The sequence below is a fragment of the Sturnus vulgaris genome, chromosome 12 (assembly GCF_052056855.1).
Source record: "Sturnus vulgaris isolate bStuVul1 chromosome 12, bStuVul1.hap1, whole genome shotgun sequence".
Taxonomy (NCBI): domain Eukaryota; kingdom Metazoa; phylum Chordata; class Aves; order Passeriformes; family Sturnidae; genus Sturnus; species Sturnus vulgaris.
The window spans coordinates 18,542,695-18,561,180 of record NC_142254.1 but is presented as its reverse complement, the minus strand read 5'-3'; the positions used below and the strand labels follow the sequence as shown (position 1 = coordinate 18,561,180).

The 18,486-nt window shown below is 40.6% G+C and overlaps 1 protein-coding gene across 1 annotated transcript in view; it reads right to left on the bottom strand.

The window, feature by feature from the left end:
- The window catches only part of USP10 (ubiquitin specific peptidase 10), a 47,004-nt gene that overhangs the window by 26,272 nt on the left and 2,246 nt on the right, over window positions 1–18,486 (bottom strand). The window contains exon 2 of the mRNA XM_014874449.2: window positions 1,244–1,312. Within this exon, the coding sequence (XP_014729935.2) occupies window positions 1,244–1,312 (69 nt within the window). The remainder of the gene's footprint in view (window positions 1–1,243; window positions 1,313–18,486) is intronic.

The following is an 18,486-nucleotide window of genomic DNA, read 5'->3' as shown; positions in this document are numbered from 1 at the left end:
GCTAACCAGCAAGTGATACACTGAGAAAATGAAGTCACACTGGTTCTTGTGCTGCAGGTTCATACTTTGAGAACAGCTTTACACAAGCCAAGATATGGCATTTTCATCCTCCCCAAAGTAAGTGTTGGAACAGCTGATGGGAGCACTTCAGGTGACACTAGAAGGGGTGAAAATGTCCCACTGCTGTGACTGCATTTCTGGTGGGAGAACAGCAGGATCATCACAGGTATTACCTAAAGATCTCTTCTGCTTCCCACAGCCAGAGACACAGCTCTCCCCCCAGAAAAGAAGAAATGCTCTTTTTCCTTTCTGAACTTCCCTCACTCCCCACCCCATTACCTTCGTGCCCTTTCATTGTTTAGCAGTTGATTACACTAATTATCCTTGGAAAATTAAACGACAGGAAACAAAGTCACATTAACAATGGTTTGTAAGCTGTGACAAAAGGATTTCCCCATCTACAGCTCGAGTGTTCGTTTCCTTTATGAAGGAGAGGGCAGGATGGAAGCATGACTGAAATGTCTGAATGGAAATGTCTGGAGGAAATACATGGAAATTGACCCAGAGGAAAATTATTTTTCAAGTCTGGAGATGAGGACAATGGGATAAAACTCTTCTCTACGAAGGAAAATGGTTTCATCATTCTCTACCAAGAACTACAGAGAATAAGAGCCCACAATGCTATGTAGTCAGTATGTAATGAACTCCAACACACAAAGACAACTGTTCCCACTCCCTGGTTCTCTCTGTCACTAATTAGTTCATTATTGATTCATTTCTCAGACCTCACACACAGCTTTCCCTGTGAGCACAGCTCTGAGGGTCAGCAGTGCTCCACCCAGCCAGAAATATTAACAATGCCTGGGCTCCAAAAAGGCTCCCAAGATTTAACAGCCCACCTTACACACAAGAACTCTGCTGGGAAAGTTCTCAGTACCCACCCCTTTAAAAAAGCCACCAAAGCTGAGGTACAGGGCTGGAAAATTCATTGTCAACATCCCACCACTACTGTCAGCTAGTCCAGCTCTGAAAGATGACAAGCAGAACGTGGAATCATTAATTTACATCTAAAAATTGACTTAATATCCACATATCTGGAAAGAAGACTACTGAATAAAATTTTCAGTTTGTAAATTAGCAAGCCAAGTGAATGATAAATATTTGTATTGTTGTATTTCAAATTCATACAAAGAGATGGAACTTTCAAATGTTATTTCTAAAATAAGTTTAAAGTAGATCTTACCTCAACAGAGCATCGTGGAGTCACAAAGAACTGATTAAATTCATCAGGGCTGAACTCCCCAAAAATATACTAAAAATAAAAGAGAAGTATCTTTGTTAAAGAATTATTTACATTCAATACAATTAATAAATTCATATTAAAATCCATTAGGATACTAGAATTCAAAAAGACCCAAGTGTTGGGAGTCAGAAACTCCACCTTGCATCCCAACTCCCATTTTGGTTCCTTCCTACATCTTTAGCAAAGAACTTTAAGCTCTGAAACTGTAAATAAAGCATTTTCCTTCAAATTCCCACTGGAGGTGATCACAAACTGCTCCTCATCCTGTGACCAGTTTAAACCATCCCGTGGAGTGAGGAGTTGCATCAGCTCATACAAGTCCCAGGCAAAGGCCAGTTTGCCTTCTAAACCCACTCCTCACAAAAGGAAAAAAAATCATCCAAGAATTACTTCAATTACTTCTCCAGAGTTCTGCTAAACTGAGGAGTTACACAAGACTAAGTGTCCTGAGGGCACAAAGAACTGAAACTGCTCAGGTGTAGGAAAATACACAAAAAATCATCAATTCTTCATAACAAACCTACGAGAAAACATCTTTTCTTAACATCCTCTTCCTGCAGCTTTTCAGATATTTTGCATCTAAACACTATGAAAAAAAAACTACCTAGCAAGACCACAAAGAAAATGACACTAAAACGAGAAATTGAATTTACAGAAAACAAAGGATTCCCAATAAAAAGGTCGGAGCTATTGGCATTTCACAGCGCCTGGAAGTTTCTATCAACTTCCACCTCCAGCGGTAATTGACTGAGTAACACCCAAACATTCCGGACAGAGATACTAGGACACAAAGAAGTTAAACAAGGAGCTGAATAAACTGACAAAACAGACAAAGAGGACTGAAAAACACCACTCTTGGCATGTGGATAAAAGCAGGTCATTCTGGCCCAGTACATCTCAGCCCCCACTCCCATTTATCTCCGTGCTCTCCCAGGGTCACTCTGGACAATTCTCGGCTCTCCTCCACCCTCCCACCAGAAAAGCTTTTTCAGCAATGGCGAGTCTTGCTCCTGGTAAATCCTCAGCTTGGCTGTATCGACACACAACAAACTAGAGTGGGAGTTGAGCCAGAGAAAAGAATTCCCAAAATCTGGGAAATCATCTCTTCTGAAGTGCAGGCTGCTACCACACACTGCACACACAATAACCCAAACACAGGATTTTTTTTCCCAGACTTTAGGTGGTTTATTCCAATGGAACTTGCTGTTTACATGACTCACAGCCATCTACATTCATAAATTTCAAAGCTTAACTGAAAGCCAAATTCCACAGCAATTACAAACCATCGTTTTCTTACACAAAAAGTGATTTATACACACATCACTTTTACATGTGGCAGAGTGTGCCCATTTTAATGGCCTTCAGGGTTTTTAAAAAACCAGCAATGTAATCTGGTTTAGACTACAAACAACTCTAACAGTCAAAACAAACTGGAACATCTGTGATTCAAAGGGTGAAGAACAGTTAAACATATAATGCTTCAAAAACTCTTCCCTCAGCCAACTGCTGCCCACCAAGGGAGAATCCAACAGCCAAATCCCCAAATTGTACCCGAGTGGCTTCACAGGTCCTGGCACAGACTCAGGCTTGGTTTATACTTTCAATATAACCAAGGCATTTTATTCATCAACATATGAACTAGAATTTATCATGTTCCAGAAACAAACCTAAGAAAATCACTTGCTGACTCATCATTAAAATTATGTTTTAGGAGATATTTTTGATGTTGTCACACAACAGAACAAAACAATTAATATCAAGTGTAGGCTGTTAAAAGTTATATAAATACAACCCTAATTTCTCCATCTAATAATAGAATAAAGTCATTTTATTAACCAACATTTTTAAGCAAAGTATCACAGGCCTGGTACTTCTTTCTGAGCTTCTTTTTTCATGAGGAAACACAAGACACAAATTGAACAAAGTGATCATTAGTACTATATTAATAAACTGTTTTCATGGTGTATTCATTTAGAGAAATTTGTGTCTATACTACTCTTCCTGCATAATTTAAAACAGGACGTTAAATATTTACCAACATCTCATCCTAGTCAGACTAAAGCTCAAAAAACCCATCCTATTTAGGCTTGAAACAAACAGAATTTGATCTGATTTGATTTTATTTATCAATGCTTTACACCAGCATTAAGTCACCAGTTAAAACATCCCTGCATGATAACTGAGAAAAATAATGTTTCAAAATAAACTTAAGGCCATAGGAGTGATGACACCAAACCCGCCCAGTTTAACCAACCTCCTCTGCCTCCAGTCAACCTCATCTCCCCAGAAATAACTTCTGCAAGCTGGACAGAATTTTCTACCCTTTTCAAGACACAACGACGCATTTGAGTGAAAAAACTGTGATTTCACATGCCTTGGCAAGTATAACAATCCCTACCAAAAAAAGACAGGATTCAGAGTGGGGGAAAAATGTATTTTAAGCAAATTGAAAGACACTGTAACTCCCTGCCTGCTGTCCATCCACCCCAAGGAATCAGTGTACCTGGCACTCTACAAGTTACCTGTGGGAGAAAATACTTGTTTAGCTCTAAAACAGCATCAAGCATTGCTGCAGTACTTACACCCTGTACCATTAATTCAAATTTAGAAGGTTTTCCTGCACCTTAAATGCCCAAGTAATAAGAAATTTTGAGCAAGAGCAGACTAAGAGCCTATAAAAAGTAGCAGATCCTTACAAGAATAATCTCATTACCAGAGCTTTTGGGGTCCTAGCTTGTTTGCACCCTCAAAATCGTTCCATCTGAAGTCAAAATTCTCAAAGTTGCCTTCTTTTCCAAACTGACAAAATCTAATGCTAGGACATCAAACAGTTAATTAAATTACTTACTCTGATTATCAAGCCACTAAAAACAAGCATTAATTTCTCCCCCACTCCATAAATAACATTTTAACACATGGCAGAGATACACCAGCACGTGTTAATTCTTGGCCAAGCTCGTTTCAGATGATTTCAATTCCAATTTTAGTATTTTCAAGTGTGTAAGAAACACACACATTCATTACAACTCCATCAAGCTGATGCCTTTAATGCCCAACTAACCTGGCCCAGGCAGTCCCAATCTCTGATCCTGTATGTCACAACACTTCAAGGTCCCAGTCAGGGATTACAGATGGACTTCACAAGCTCCAAGGAAAAGTGGGAGTCAGACACAGACAGCTCAGGGTCAGCCCTGGAGCAGGTGAGAGATTGTGCTGTGCTCATAAGCTGCTTGTCCTGCTCCATCAGTGCTGTGCCAAGGCAGCAAGAGCCTCCCACCTGCACCAGCAACTGCACAGCCCTGAGTGAAGGTCGGGCACTGCACGTGAGCACAGAGCTCACCTGGCCCAGCCAGGCCTCTATTCCCATCAGTCACACACAAACTCGGGGGATCTGGCAACATACAAACCCAAAATATTAAAAAATATCACCTGTGAAAAGTTGAGGTTTAATTAATAGCTCCACATAAATTTCATTTTAAGACAAAATTAAAAACAAAAAAATAATTTAAAAAATCAAGATTTCTTCAACACAGTTGAACATTCAATTGCTGATTTCAAAAACTGATTTTGATTTATAGTCTCAGACAGAAACGCAGCTGCTTGAAAAGCACATTAAACAGCAGTCAGTGGTTTCAGTGTTCACTAACAGGAGAGCACAGACAAAGCTGAGGAGACCCAGTGTCACACCAAGACTGAATGTGGAAGAAAATCTAAAGAGAACACTTGGAGAAAGTGCTGAAATTTTCCAAAAGCAATGATACCCCCAGACTTACTTTTAAAGTTACCTAATCCCTAAGAGGCTTAATTCAGTCCCATCTGCCCTCCCTCTCCTTCTCAAAGCCTCTCCACAACCTCTCGAAGAGCTGTCTGTCTGTCCTGGCTCCTGGGAGGAATCCTCTGGTGTTTTGGGGAGCAGGAATTTGACACAGCACTCCTCCCCGATGATTTAACTCTGCAGAGCCATCACTGACCCTGCACTGAGGGTCCCTTAGGACACCTCAGCCTGGGGAGCTTCATTGCTGTCACACATTAAAAGCAGCATCACAAACAGTATCCAACAGATGCCAATGACCTTCCACTTGCAACTGTATAAAAAACCAGATGGGAAATAAGAACCTCCTGTGGGGGGAGGCCGGGGTGTGTGGGAAGAATGAGGCTTTGTGGAATTCTTGGAAAGGAGAGACACAGGACAGCTCTACCTCTGCTGCCTTTCCACTTCCTCATCGAGGCCACCAAACTTCTCCTTTGGGATGGAAAAACACCACCAAACCCAAAACATACCGATGGACCTATTCCATTGTGCAATTCTCAGCACAAACCCAACCTGACCATTTACCAGAGATGTACAGAGTTAACAAACATACTAAAATTACCATGATTTAACTAATGTGAGCAAATACACACCAACATAACCAAATGCTTCACTTACACTGCACTATCAAGTATTTATGCATTTTCCATCCAGAATCTTCCATATTGAGTTTCCATAACCAACCACTTTAAAGAGACAATTATTCACAAGGGCTGCTTTCCACCCTGGTTTTTAAGCACTGGTTTCAACATACACAAATTCTGAACTTCTGAGAGGTTTCAAATGTGAATGTCTTCTTGCAGATGTCACATGTATGAGACAAGATGAAAGTAAAACTAACAGTGCTTGAATAAACCTTAAAAATGAGGTAGTTTTAGACAGAACACAACTAAAATCTTTCCCTTCAGATACTGACACTAACCACAACCAGCACATTAATTAAAGAAAAAACTGCAAAATTAAACATACTTTATGTTATTCTAAAATGGCATCTTGTCTCATGAAGCTGCTGCTTCCATGGGTGTTCCAGTACTTCAGATTTAATTTATTTGCCTTATCTCCACTTATCAAGATTTTGCAATAAAGTTTGGGCATTGAATACAAAAATACTGTCATGCTCTTGGGACTACAAAAAAGCCCCACAACTAAAGTATTAAACTAACCAGTTAAAAATGTAGTTCTGAACTGCTTCCTGTGAAACTGAAGAGAGGACAAAGAAAGAGCTGCATCTTGACTCTCTTCTGCAAGTTAAAATTTTAATACCAGAACATTACACAAACATTCTGCAGATGAGAATATTCTTAAAAGTGTAGCATTTTTGAAATATATTTAGTTAGGAATATTGAATGGATGAGACTATTAAAGCTGTAACAGTGTTTCCAGCTCACTCCTGAGCCTCTGTCACCAATTCCATGTTCAGTCTGACATGCTGCAAGCAAACAAGCTCCCTATATTGAATCCCTGCCTCCCGACATTAATTCTCTTTAGAAAAATACTCATGTTAAACACCTTCCTTAGAGCAAATCCCAAATCCTGCTGGTTGTCAGTCGCTGGTGCTTCCAGTCACAACAAAACTGGAATCAGTTTCTAACTTAATCTCTCCAATGTGATTACAGCAGTGAAACATCCAGCTGCACTCCAGGAGATTCTGCAGCACTCAGAACAAATCCTTTCATCAATAACATCCCCTTTACATCTTCAAGATATTATCTGCAGCTAGATTTTAACACAAATTACATAAAATTAATTAACCAAACAAATCTATCCAAGGAGATTTGGTTTTTACCTCCCAGGAATGAAAGCAAAAGTATTTATATGTTTGTGTAATAACTGATCACCAAGCAGCATCTTGACTATGCATTTAAAAGCACCAGCAACAGAACTGATTTCAAGGATGGGAGGAAAGACCCCAAAAGGCTAAAATACCTGACCTGCAAGCTCTCCCCATGCTGACTGGTTTCTGCTGTGGTCCCCCAACCACCTTAAAAAACAAATGCTAATGTTACTCCAGTGCCTGCAATGAAATCTGCACTGGTGTTCCTGTCTGGCAGCACGAACACTGTCCTGGAGGAATAGAAGGAGGATGAGTACGTGTTCCACAGCTGCTTGTCCTAGAAAAAAAGGCAGAAATAGCACTGCTGCTGCATCATCATCCTGGGATCACCTGTGCTACAAGAAAACCAGGAAAATGAAGTGTCAACTTTGGCTTTCAGAAAGCATTAACGTGGCTTTCATCTACCACCCAACAGCTTCAGATCTTCAGTCAAATTAGTTTAAGCTGCAAAGACTCCCACTTCAACTGCTTTTCCATAAAGGAGTTAAAAATACAGCTTTTACAGCTGGATTATTCCTTGCCACCACTAAATGTCTAAGCAGAAGGTCGAACAAGTCAAACTAGTTCACTAGTTTGAACTGAAATGATGAAATAGCTGATGTATACTCTAAGCTATACTTATATATATAATATATATAATTTTGCCCACCAAGTTACTCCTACAAAGTGGAATTACTCTTACAGCTCTGGGATAGGCTGGAGTAGAGCAGGAAAAGGAAGCATTCAGACAGAAGTGTGTTTTCTGGCAAGGAAAAAAGGGCACATGGATATGACTGCACTTGGGTTTTATTAGCAGAGAAAACACTCTCCCATTAGTCATTCCTGCATTGCTTCCTCACCCTTCATTTCTCTCCCAATTTCTCAAGGTTTAACAGCTTTTTTATGGGAAATGCAGGAAAAAGCAGCCTTCCCACAGGTTGTCCTTTCCTCTGAGCTGAAATTCATCAAGTCTTAGTACACAGATGATTACTTAACTGGAGACAAGTTTTACAAACTAACACATCTCAAGACGCTTATTACTAAAATGTTTTAAAAAGCACAGAGAAAATTGTGAAACTGAAAAACGGGTTTGCTGTTTGGGCTTTTTTTAGATTCTGAACTTGCAACCAGCATCCCATAACCAGGAGCTATGAAAACCACTGGCCATGTATTTACAGTTGTACCACAGCCTAAATAATATTTTAGGCAAAGCATATGTCAATATACCCTCTTTACGAAAAAAATAAAGCCGACTTTTATAAACACAAATGTATGCAAATGGAGCCACACTTAAAGGTGGAGCAGCTGCATATTAAAACTTTTAACAGCTGAAAATGCAACAAATCACAAGCAAACTCTCAGTGAAGCTGCCAGTCCTTTATCATTAGCCTGAAGCTCAAAACTAGAACATGAAAACATCTCCATAGTGCCTGGAGAAAGATCAGAGCTAGGTAAATGTAGGTCACCTAAGCCCATGAGTCAGTGCAACTCTGCCTGCCCACCATTTAAGTTATCAAAGGCTCAAAAATATAGTGTATGACTGAACCTTCCCTTTTTTCTTTCTCCCCAGTCCAGGGGGTTTTCAGACGTTATTATAGAATTCTTACAGCAGAAGAAAGTTACAGATTTTCTGCACATTTCACATAAATTAATCTGATGGGTTTTATTCATTCATGGAAAAAAAAAATAATGATCATCCTCAAAAAGTCATTTTCTGGTCAGAGGAAAAGCCAGATCTCTGGCTAGTAGTGAAACACTGTTGTGACTGTCACAGCACTGGAAGGACAGGTTTTGTGGCCAAACGGCCCCTACACCCTGATGTAATCAAGGGAGCACAACGTGGATCTCAGCAGTTTATCTTGAATATTGTAACTCAAATACTCGCTTAAGCAGAGCAGGTTGTACTCTTTTTATCAATTATATAACGTACTTCAAATCAAAGCAACAAACTGAACAATAACCACAGAAAATCCTGCCAAAAGACGAGCCAATTCCTTCCACCCAAACAAGTTCTGTTTATGTATGCTCCTCATTCTATTTCCAATAATGAGGTGCCTGTTGACACTCCTCTATTTCAAACAGCAGCTGCCACAAAGTGCATCCAGCCCAAGGAAGTTGTCCATTAAATGGTCAGTGTAGTTAGCAGGGGGCAGAAAAAGGGAGTGGAAGGATAAAAACCACCCATCTCACCCAGGCACCACTGCATTTCTGAGTGAGCTGTTCCAGAAAGACTCCTCTTCCCATGGCCAGGCCTGCACCAGCAGAAAACCTCTGCTGCTTCACATGTCAGATTTTACCCAGCTGGTATTTTTCTGTTCCACTAAACAAGAAAAAGCCCACTAAAACAGACAAGACGTTATTTTGTAAATAACCACAGCATAAGAAGGGCAATGCAACCGTAGCACTCGTACACGATCATAAAGCACTGGCCCCTGACAGGGGAACTGTATCCACATTTTATATACAACTTTTCATTTGCATCCTGTGGCACACCATCAGGTGTTCCTGATGTGAAAATACCTCCCTGGCACCTTCCCCTGGCACCCAGGGTAGGAACACAAGTGTTATAAACAATGAGCTGCAATGAAGAGCTGGCATTTGGGGACTACAGCAGGAATACCTGCAAAGTGCATTCCAGGCAAGAGCAGAGGGAGGGAACTGAATTGTGAGAGGTGATTACATCAACTCTTGGCTCTTTGGAAAGCAAAAGAAGGAATTTCTGACACCTTTCCACCACCACTACAAACCCACAGAACATCTGCCTGTGATAAAGAGAAATAGTAACATTTTCCTATCTGTTTTCTTGCTACGTTAAATCTAAATACAAGCCAAACAAAAATACTTTCCTATCATAATCTCCAAGCTGGCAGTCCTCACAAATATCAAATGAAAAAGAAATACTTCCCAAACAGGGACACTGGTCCTTCATCAGTTCTGAATTCAAGCACAGTGGTTGGTAAAACACCTCTGGCCAAGGCCTCATCTCTTCACACCCTCTAATAGTTTGAAAACACCAGCTCCAGGCTGGCTGCTCGAAACTCAGCAAACACATTTACTTCAAGCTCTGCAGGCTCCTCTTGCACTCAACTAGTTATTGAATCTATGTGCAAATTGGAAACTTTCCCTATAATGAAGAACGAAAATAATTAAGACTTGCATTATTCTGATTTACCACTGCATGATAAGCTCTGAGGAGAGAGAAGTTGGAACATGAAGATCTTCAAGAACACAGCCAGTTTAACTACTCTTTTATTACAGGTGGGGCAGGCAAAACAATCCCTTAGTAATTTTATCTAATATTTCCCAGCAGAAAACCCTTGGTGTTGGCCCTTTTTTTTCTTTCTCTGCCAAACTAAAATCATGAGGGCTGCAACCTTCAGTGCCAGACACCTTCAGTGGGGTGAAGTTCTAAGAATATGGTGGTAAAATCAGTTCTGCATCTGGAAAACACTGCTTGGGCCACATTAAAAAGCAAATTGCCTTGGAACACCTCATAGCTGTCCACTCACGCTCCACAAATCCACTTTTTTTCTGTGGTTTACAATCTTTATTTAGCAGCTCCTTCAGCAGCTAAAATCCTGCAGGATTGTTTTCCACAAGCTTCTCTCAGTTCCTCAAGGTGGTAACCAGCACATATGCATCTTTCCTGCCATCCCCACAGCATCCAGGAGCCAGCACATTCCTACCCTGGCCGGGCAGGATGCTCTGGGCCACCGGAACAAAGATCAGCTTTCCTGGAATGGCTTCCAGCTCCAAAACTGCAGAGCTGCTTGGCACTGCCCTGCCACAGCAAAGCCTTTCTTCTCTTCTTACTGTGTCTGAATTTACCTCACAGGCTGCTTTTATCTTTCAAATCCATGGTTTAAAGAAGTAAAACTCACAGATCTAGACTTGGATGAGGTTATTAAAAAGAAAAAATTATAAGTAGAGCTCTAGGAGTAAAAAGTGCAAGAATCTGAGTTTTAAGAAATGAAACAGATTAAATATGGGCACATTTTAAGTAGTTCAAAAATATTACAATTGGTTTGATGAGGCCAAAGAAGAGGAACAAGAGTTAGATGAAAAGCTGACAGAGAATCTGAAATTATTGGTAGAGACAGCAAAGGAGAAAAAAAGAAATTGAAAACCGTTTTGTGCCTGCCAGACCACTCTCCCTTCCAAAAGCTGAACTATCACCCAAAATTCTGAAGTCATGTCATCCTTCTACTGTTGCAAGGAATTTCTTTAAATCAGTTCCAGCAGTTTGTATCTCACCCTCCCTCTCCTGTGAGCTGCTCCATGTGCCGGGACAGTGAGTGCCCTTTCCATGCAGGTGAAGGTGCCAACCTTGCAGATACAGCAGCCAAAATTCAGGATGCCACCCTATTATTTTAAATATAGAAACTGCACTAAAAATTATGCTTCTAAAATACAGCAATCAAAAGCAATGCTGCATAAAAATTCAGACTGTTTGTATCTTCATTAGAGTCCCACTAGTTTGTGTATATTTGGTATTTTCTTTGCTTATTTCCACTACTCTCATCTTCACAGAGGACAAATACCTCAAAGGATCAATACAGACCTATCCAAGAGAACGATTCTACCCTGGGCAGTGAGGAGACAGACTGCTGTTCCTATTTGTCAAGCAAGCTGGAAAATATACAGAAAATTGGGAAAGAATGCCTAATTTCTGAATTACTGCAGCTAAACACTGTGGACAACTGAAACCTCTCTCTCTAACAGCACCTCAGCACACAAGTCACCCACACAATGCTTTTCACAAGCAATTACTCAGGGCAGGATTTAGGATGGCTAAGATTAGGTGAGGCAAAAATTAGCTATCTGGACTCCATCCCGACATGGAACACAGATTAGCACTTTTGGAAAGCAGCTAAGCCCACCTGCCCAGGACTCATATGCCTCTTTTGATGGCCTAGCTTCACATCTCAAACCTAAATTTTTGAAGAGCTGAATGCTTAGAACATATTGCTGGATTCACAATCTCATCTCCTCTCCAGAGGCTGAATGATCAGCGAGGTGATTACTATCAAACAGAAAAAATGATCCAGATGATCTTTTATTCATTTTTTTCCACTGGTGGACGGAGTGTTAAAGAAGTGAGGAATCGATGTCGAGCAGAACATACAAGTGGCCAGGAACAAGGAAGAATGAGACTTTCCCCTCTGCAAGTTGTGACCTGCCAAAAATGGGTTATCTCATAGAGAAACAGGCAAAAATAAACCAGAGAATATGTGAAAAACACAATGATTGGTAAATGACTCATGGGGATCACAGAAATGAAACACAACTGCTACTGCATAATAAAGTCTCCAATATTTTAAATTCAGTGTCAGCTGAAGTTTGATAGTAACAGCTCTGCAGAGGTTCTTGCTGTGTTTTCTCCTGAAGGAACTCCAGCCCCTTCCAGGATTTCACCAGGTGACACAAAAGGGATGTGGGATGTCCCATGAGGACACCATCCCACGTTGTGATTCTCAGAAATTCTCAGCCACCCACCTCCTCTATCAGCCCAACATGTGGCAGGTGGAAACCTGCGAGGATCTGGCAAAGCCCGTGACGGCAACTTTGTATTTTGAGGGGATTTGCAAGCTAAAATGAAAATTGGGACACCACACATATGCCACCACCTCCCGAGACAGTTTTAGAGCTTAAGTATCTGCAAAACAATTTTATGTAGATGCAACATAGCTGTTAAAACAAATGCACAATTAATACACTGCTGCCACCAAATCCCAAGCAGTAAGCAGGCTAAACACTAATATTTTAAGTAACAGCATTAAAAATTGGGTGTGAGTATGGCAGTAGGTATACTGCAAGAAAAAAAAGTCTTGAAATTGTCAAAGTTAAGTAGCTGATTTCAAAAGACTAGCACTGATAATGCTGCTACTTTATGTCTTTCCTTGTAAAAGATCTTCTGTCAGCATTCAGAACTCTTTTGCACATATGAATGAACAGAATGCACAACACAGCACTCAAGATATTTCCCAGCATTTACAGACTCAAAGATACTGAAACTCTTTTGCTTTCTGAAGGTAAAAAAAGCGATTAAACCAGAATATAGTGGCAGATAAAGCCCCCAATGCTCAGAGATCAGAGTACACTCATAGCTCGGGTACCCTCCATGCAGGCAGGAGTTGAGTCACCACTTCCTTGGCGTCTGAGAAGGGGAATATCAGAATACGGACACCCAGCAGGAGCACACACAGCTCTGCTCTGGCTCTTCAGCTTCCCCAGTGCAAGGACAGAGGCGGGAGCAGCTCTGTCTGCAGAGTCCCTGCTCTCCTCTCCCTCATCCACGCATGGCTTTGGAGATCCCACACAAGTACTGACAAATTGTCATCTGTCCCACAATGCAGACAAGGTTGAGCAACAACCACGAAACCACACCCACAACCCTCACACTTCTGCACACTCTGAACCTGTAAGACTTTCAAACAACGCCAATTTAGGCAGTTTTTGGAAGAACATGCTTCTCATGTCTATACAGTGCCTCCTTTGGTCCCAAATCTAATTAAGAGACCTAGCAAATCATAATGACATTCGGTAAAGTAATGAGTTACTCACACAATTGTTCTAAATGGTTGTTTTGCGAGTAAGGCAGAAAACACAAAGTGAACTAGAAAATAGAAACTGATTTAAATTTCACACCAGTCATGTCTGCCATTATCAATATCGCTACTCAGTAAACACGCTGGATGTGCTGGACACTCAGACCTGCCAGAATGAGCAGTTGTTCACTAATTACAAGTGCTTTTTATTTCAAGCCGTCACAAAAAAAAAATTAGCACACACACAGTTAAAAAAATTGGTTTGCAAACCGAATTACTAAAAAGCACCTTTGTTCTTAGCTTCTGTTTTCTAACTAAAAAACTCCATGAGAAATTCAGACCAACTGTGAAGTCACTTTACCATGAAAACACACAGGTTACAGCTCAGCCCCCAGTGGAGCACTGCTGCTGGGCAGGAGGGACCCCTCTGGTACCCACCACTGCCAGCAGCACAAAGCAAAAAAATGTGGGAAAAATGTGCAAAGTGCCCTACCCCACTGCAGGGCTCAATGCTGATGAGAACCAGGGGAAATCTCTACTTCAAGGATGTGATTAGACCAAATCAGAAAACTGTATCAGCCTTAATGTGACAATCATTAGTGCCAAGTGTAATACACATCCACTGCCTTTATCCTCTCCAATTCAGCAAACTCAGCTGTGGCAACATCTGGAACACCATGGAGTATCTGCTCATGGACTCACAGCAACAAGAGTGACCACCAAAGCCCAGTGCTGTGTTTGGACTATGGGAAGTTCAAGAGACTGAGCCCATGAACCTGTTGACAGGAACAAACTCAACAGTTTTATTTCTTCTGCTCTGAAAGCTGACTGCTCCTCTTCCACACTTCTGGTTCTGCTGCACTTACATAAAATTGTCATCCTGACTTTGCAAGTGACAGAAAATATATCTCATTCTTTTCTGCTCTGAAAGCACACTAACTGCATAAACTCTGGTTGTTGTTTCAAGTTCTGTTAGGGAGTTCTCACTTTGTGTGATGAAATGTGGAAGCCTAAACTTCTTGTTAAGGGCACTGGTCTATGGTCACAGCCCTTAGGTTCGAAGAAAGTGAGCACTGCCCAAGTATGTGGAAATTGCCTCACTAAGTTATCTTTAACTTTTTTCCAACTTTGTATCAATTAACTACAGCGCTCCACAGACATTTTCAAACAGTTGTGGTTTTGGTTTTGTATCCCAAACGCAGTAGCAGAACAGAAAGTGAGGTTTTCATGCTGTAAAGACATCAGAATGTTATTTCTTACTTTCTTTGGTCAGCTAGCTATTATTAGAACCCGTAAGATTTAATGGATAGACTGAAGTAGACTGGAACTCAAGAGAACTTGATTCTTTTTGCAATTCAGCTGTTACCTGTGCTGACAATGACTCTTTTTCTTTCTGCTTGACTGCCCTCTCCTTTTCACCCTATCTACTCATATTTAAAATGACAAGGCCATCCCACACTATGTACCAGCCTCATTTCGAGCCAAATACCCTCCCTAAGGTAACATGGTCCAAAACCATTATTTGAATACAACTAATCTAATTGCCTGCCCCTGCAACTGAACAAATTAACTGAACTTTTTCCACTTCCCTCTGCACTCAGCCCTAATGCTTGCACCAAGAATTCAAAGGATTAACAGTACCTTACCTATTGGTTAAAGGTTGCTATTTACCTACAAAGGCATCCCACTCCAACAACACAAACCATTTTCACTCCAGAAGCCTTCACTTCTCTGTATGAATGATACACGACTTCTATATTTTGAGTTACAGTGGCAAATCCATTGCCACCCTGCAACATTCAGATAAAATGAGGCAGGAAATCTGTGAATCACTACAGCAGGCTCTAAATGTTGTATGAGAAAACATGGCCAGTGCACTGAGGGAATAACTCAGCTATTTCTGCTGGTCTGCTCAGTGGAGTTCAAACAAAATAAGAAGTCTTTCATATACAGAATTCTTTGAAGAAAACCTACTTTCTTGCATGTTTTTTAAAATGCATCTTTTCATACAACCTTTAGAGACATGCTCTTCTTTACAGATGGTGCATTTTTCTCTTCCACCTCAAAGCTGAGCTTCACTAGGGATATTTACTTTTTTAACAAAGTAAAAGAAAAATCAGATCCCTTAAGTGTTTTTCCAGTTTGTGTTAACATTACCCTCAATGGCAGCTGATCTATATTCCTTTCTTCCCTACTATAATCCCAATGCAAATAACACACAGTGCTTCTTTTAGAGCTTCCATCCATGATATGAATTCACATACAACACTACAGCAGCAAAACTCCCCAAAGTGCCCCTGCACATTTCTTTCCTACGGCACAGACATTGGTGACTACCACAGAATCTCAACAAGCCTTTCATGCTTTGAAGAACAGATGCTTTTTTCACAAGGTGTATGATTCAAAGAAGTCTTGCACAAACACTTTGTTAGGGCTACTGTGATTTAATCTTCCTCCTGCCTAACTACAGGTGAAGAAAAACAGATCTTGTAGCACACACTGAAGATCAATAAATTGTATGCTGTCAAACAAGGAGGAAAAGTTCTTACATATATTAAAAATATCAAGAACATCTGGAAATAAATTAGGTATTATAGAGTCAAATCCAAAATGAAAAGACTAATGTACTTCAAAGTTTTACTCTATTAAAGCATTAATGAATATATTAACATGAGCACTAACAAAATAGAATCCTTTCAAGTGTTTTAAAAATAACCAACACAGCCCCATTATTGGAAATACTTAAAACACAGGCTTAAACACCTATGTTACAATTTCATAAAACCAAAATAGGGTTCAGAACCCCAATTTTAAAACATCAGACTATTCTATTATGGAATGTCTGAATATACAAACATACACACACACATGTACACACACATACACACACTTTTTTCACCATGAAGCATAACCCTTTGTTCCCTAATCCCCAGTTGTATGTTTAATGATCACACATAAAACACTTCCATCAAAAAGAAAAACCGCAGTTCCAGCATGTTTAATTCTTTGGAAATGAACATCTACATTGCTGAAATGGCATTAGAGTGACAAATGACTATAATCCAATGGCCCAAGGCCAGCAACTTCTATTCTAACAGATTTGGCAGTTTTGTACGACACAGCATGTTGTGTGTCGACTGCTAAACAGAAATGAGACTGCTCAGTTTACCTATAAACAAAACCCCACTTAACTTTGCAAGTATTTTAACAGCTACATGAATGGAAAGACCAGTGTGTCTGAGCAACTGCCTACAGAAACTGGATTTATTAATAGGTAAATGGCTGGATCCATTCTAAGAAGTCTCCAGATCAGTGCTATAGTCTAGAATGCACAGAATAAATAGCAGTGATTCACAAAACCTGTGGGTTTTAGCCTATTTGCATGCTGCCATATAGTTCCAAATTTAAGTTCTATGTCAGTTTTCCCAGACTTCCTTTTTTTAAGTCAACCAACCCACATTCACCCACTTTACTCTCTGTGGATTCACCATTCACATTTTAGAAAGGCAAATGATCCCTTCTGGCTACCGAAACTCCCAGCTTCAGCTGCAGCCTGAATTCCCAAGATCACAGAAGCCTGGAATAACTACTCACTCCATGGGCAAAAGACGGGCCCAGACCCTTCTGAGCAATGAAAAAGAAGTGGGGAGAGACAAACCCAGCTTCTTCAACCCTTTAAAACATGGGACAGCAACTGAGCAGCAGTAGCAAGATGAGGCACTCACACACTCCCTCCAATTCCACTCCCCAGCAGCCCTTTCCCACACCACCTTTTGTGTTCAGGGTGTCCCCCATATCCTCAGTGGATTTCACAAACCTGACAGAATCCAATTGCCCCGTCCCCAAACACTTCTTTCTGCCTGTGAGGACACTCCAGCGTTACACGTAAGTGCACAAGAAACTCATCCAGCTGCATAACAACCATTTTTCTGGACATTATTTTCGAGACATCGATTTCCTAATCACCACAAACATCAGGCAAGGCACTGCAAAGGCAGCACAGCACAAATGCCTGCAGACTGCTGCCTTTTTTTTTTTTTTTTTTTTTTTTTTTCCTTTCTTGCTTTTTGTCTTCTAGAAAGAGCCCTGGCTTAGGGAAACATCAAACTACACCCTGGCAGGGAGCAGCCCTCCAAGCCGGCCATAAAAGAGGCAGTTTGCAGTGCAGTATTTCAGGGAGTCAGGTTGCATGCCATGTTCCGAGTTCCAGTTCTTCTGGTTGCCAGGCCAGACACAACCTGGGTGAGGATGAGCAGCTTAGGAGCTTGTTCAGCTTTTTTTCTCAGCTCAAGCTCGCCTGGTTTTCACTTCAGCTGGGTTTGGGGGCAACGTGGTACATTTAAAATGGCACCGAGTTCATTTGACACCACTGTAATGGTGAAAGAACAAAACAAGCATAAATGATTCATTCTGCTGTGGTATCCTTTCTTCTGCTTAACTTGTTTTCACAGGATTTACAAATGATGCATCTGTATTAATTCCTTCTATGAAAAACAATAGAAAAAGTGGCTAAAACAACTGTTTATACAGTTCCTACAGAGTTTTATTCTTTCCAAACAGGGAAATAGTTTTTAAGCTTTCTTTTTTTTTTTTTTTAAGAGATTTTTAGATGCCCTTGATGACAAGTGGTTTTAACTAGATCAGCTTAACATCTTTAATGTCATGGAGTGATACAGCAGGTTTGCTTCTAGCTCACCTTAAAAAAAGGACAGATTGTGAACACAGGCAGCACACACCCAGCAGACAGACAGGAACACTAAAACCTCTCATGAGATGATTATGAAATAGTGACATGGAATAGAGGTACAAACCACCAGCAATATCTAAACTCCTGTGCTTGCTGAGCTGGCCACCTAAAATCAATGTCCCTTTGGATTTATTCCATATGATGGTGTCTCGGGATTCATTTGTCACAATGTGCAAACTGACTGATGAAATACTTCTGCCCACTGTTCCATGAATCCATCCACTGGCAGAAATCTGACTCTGCATTTTAGCTGGAGGAGGAGCA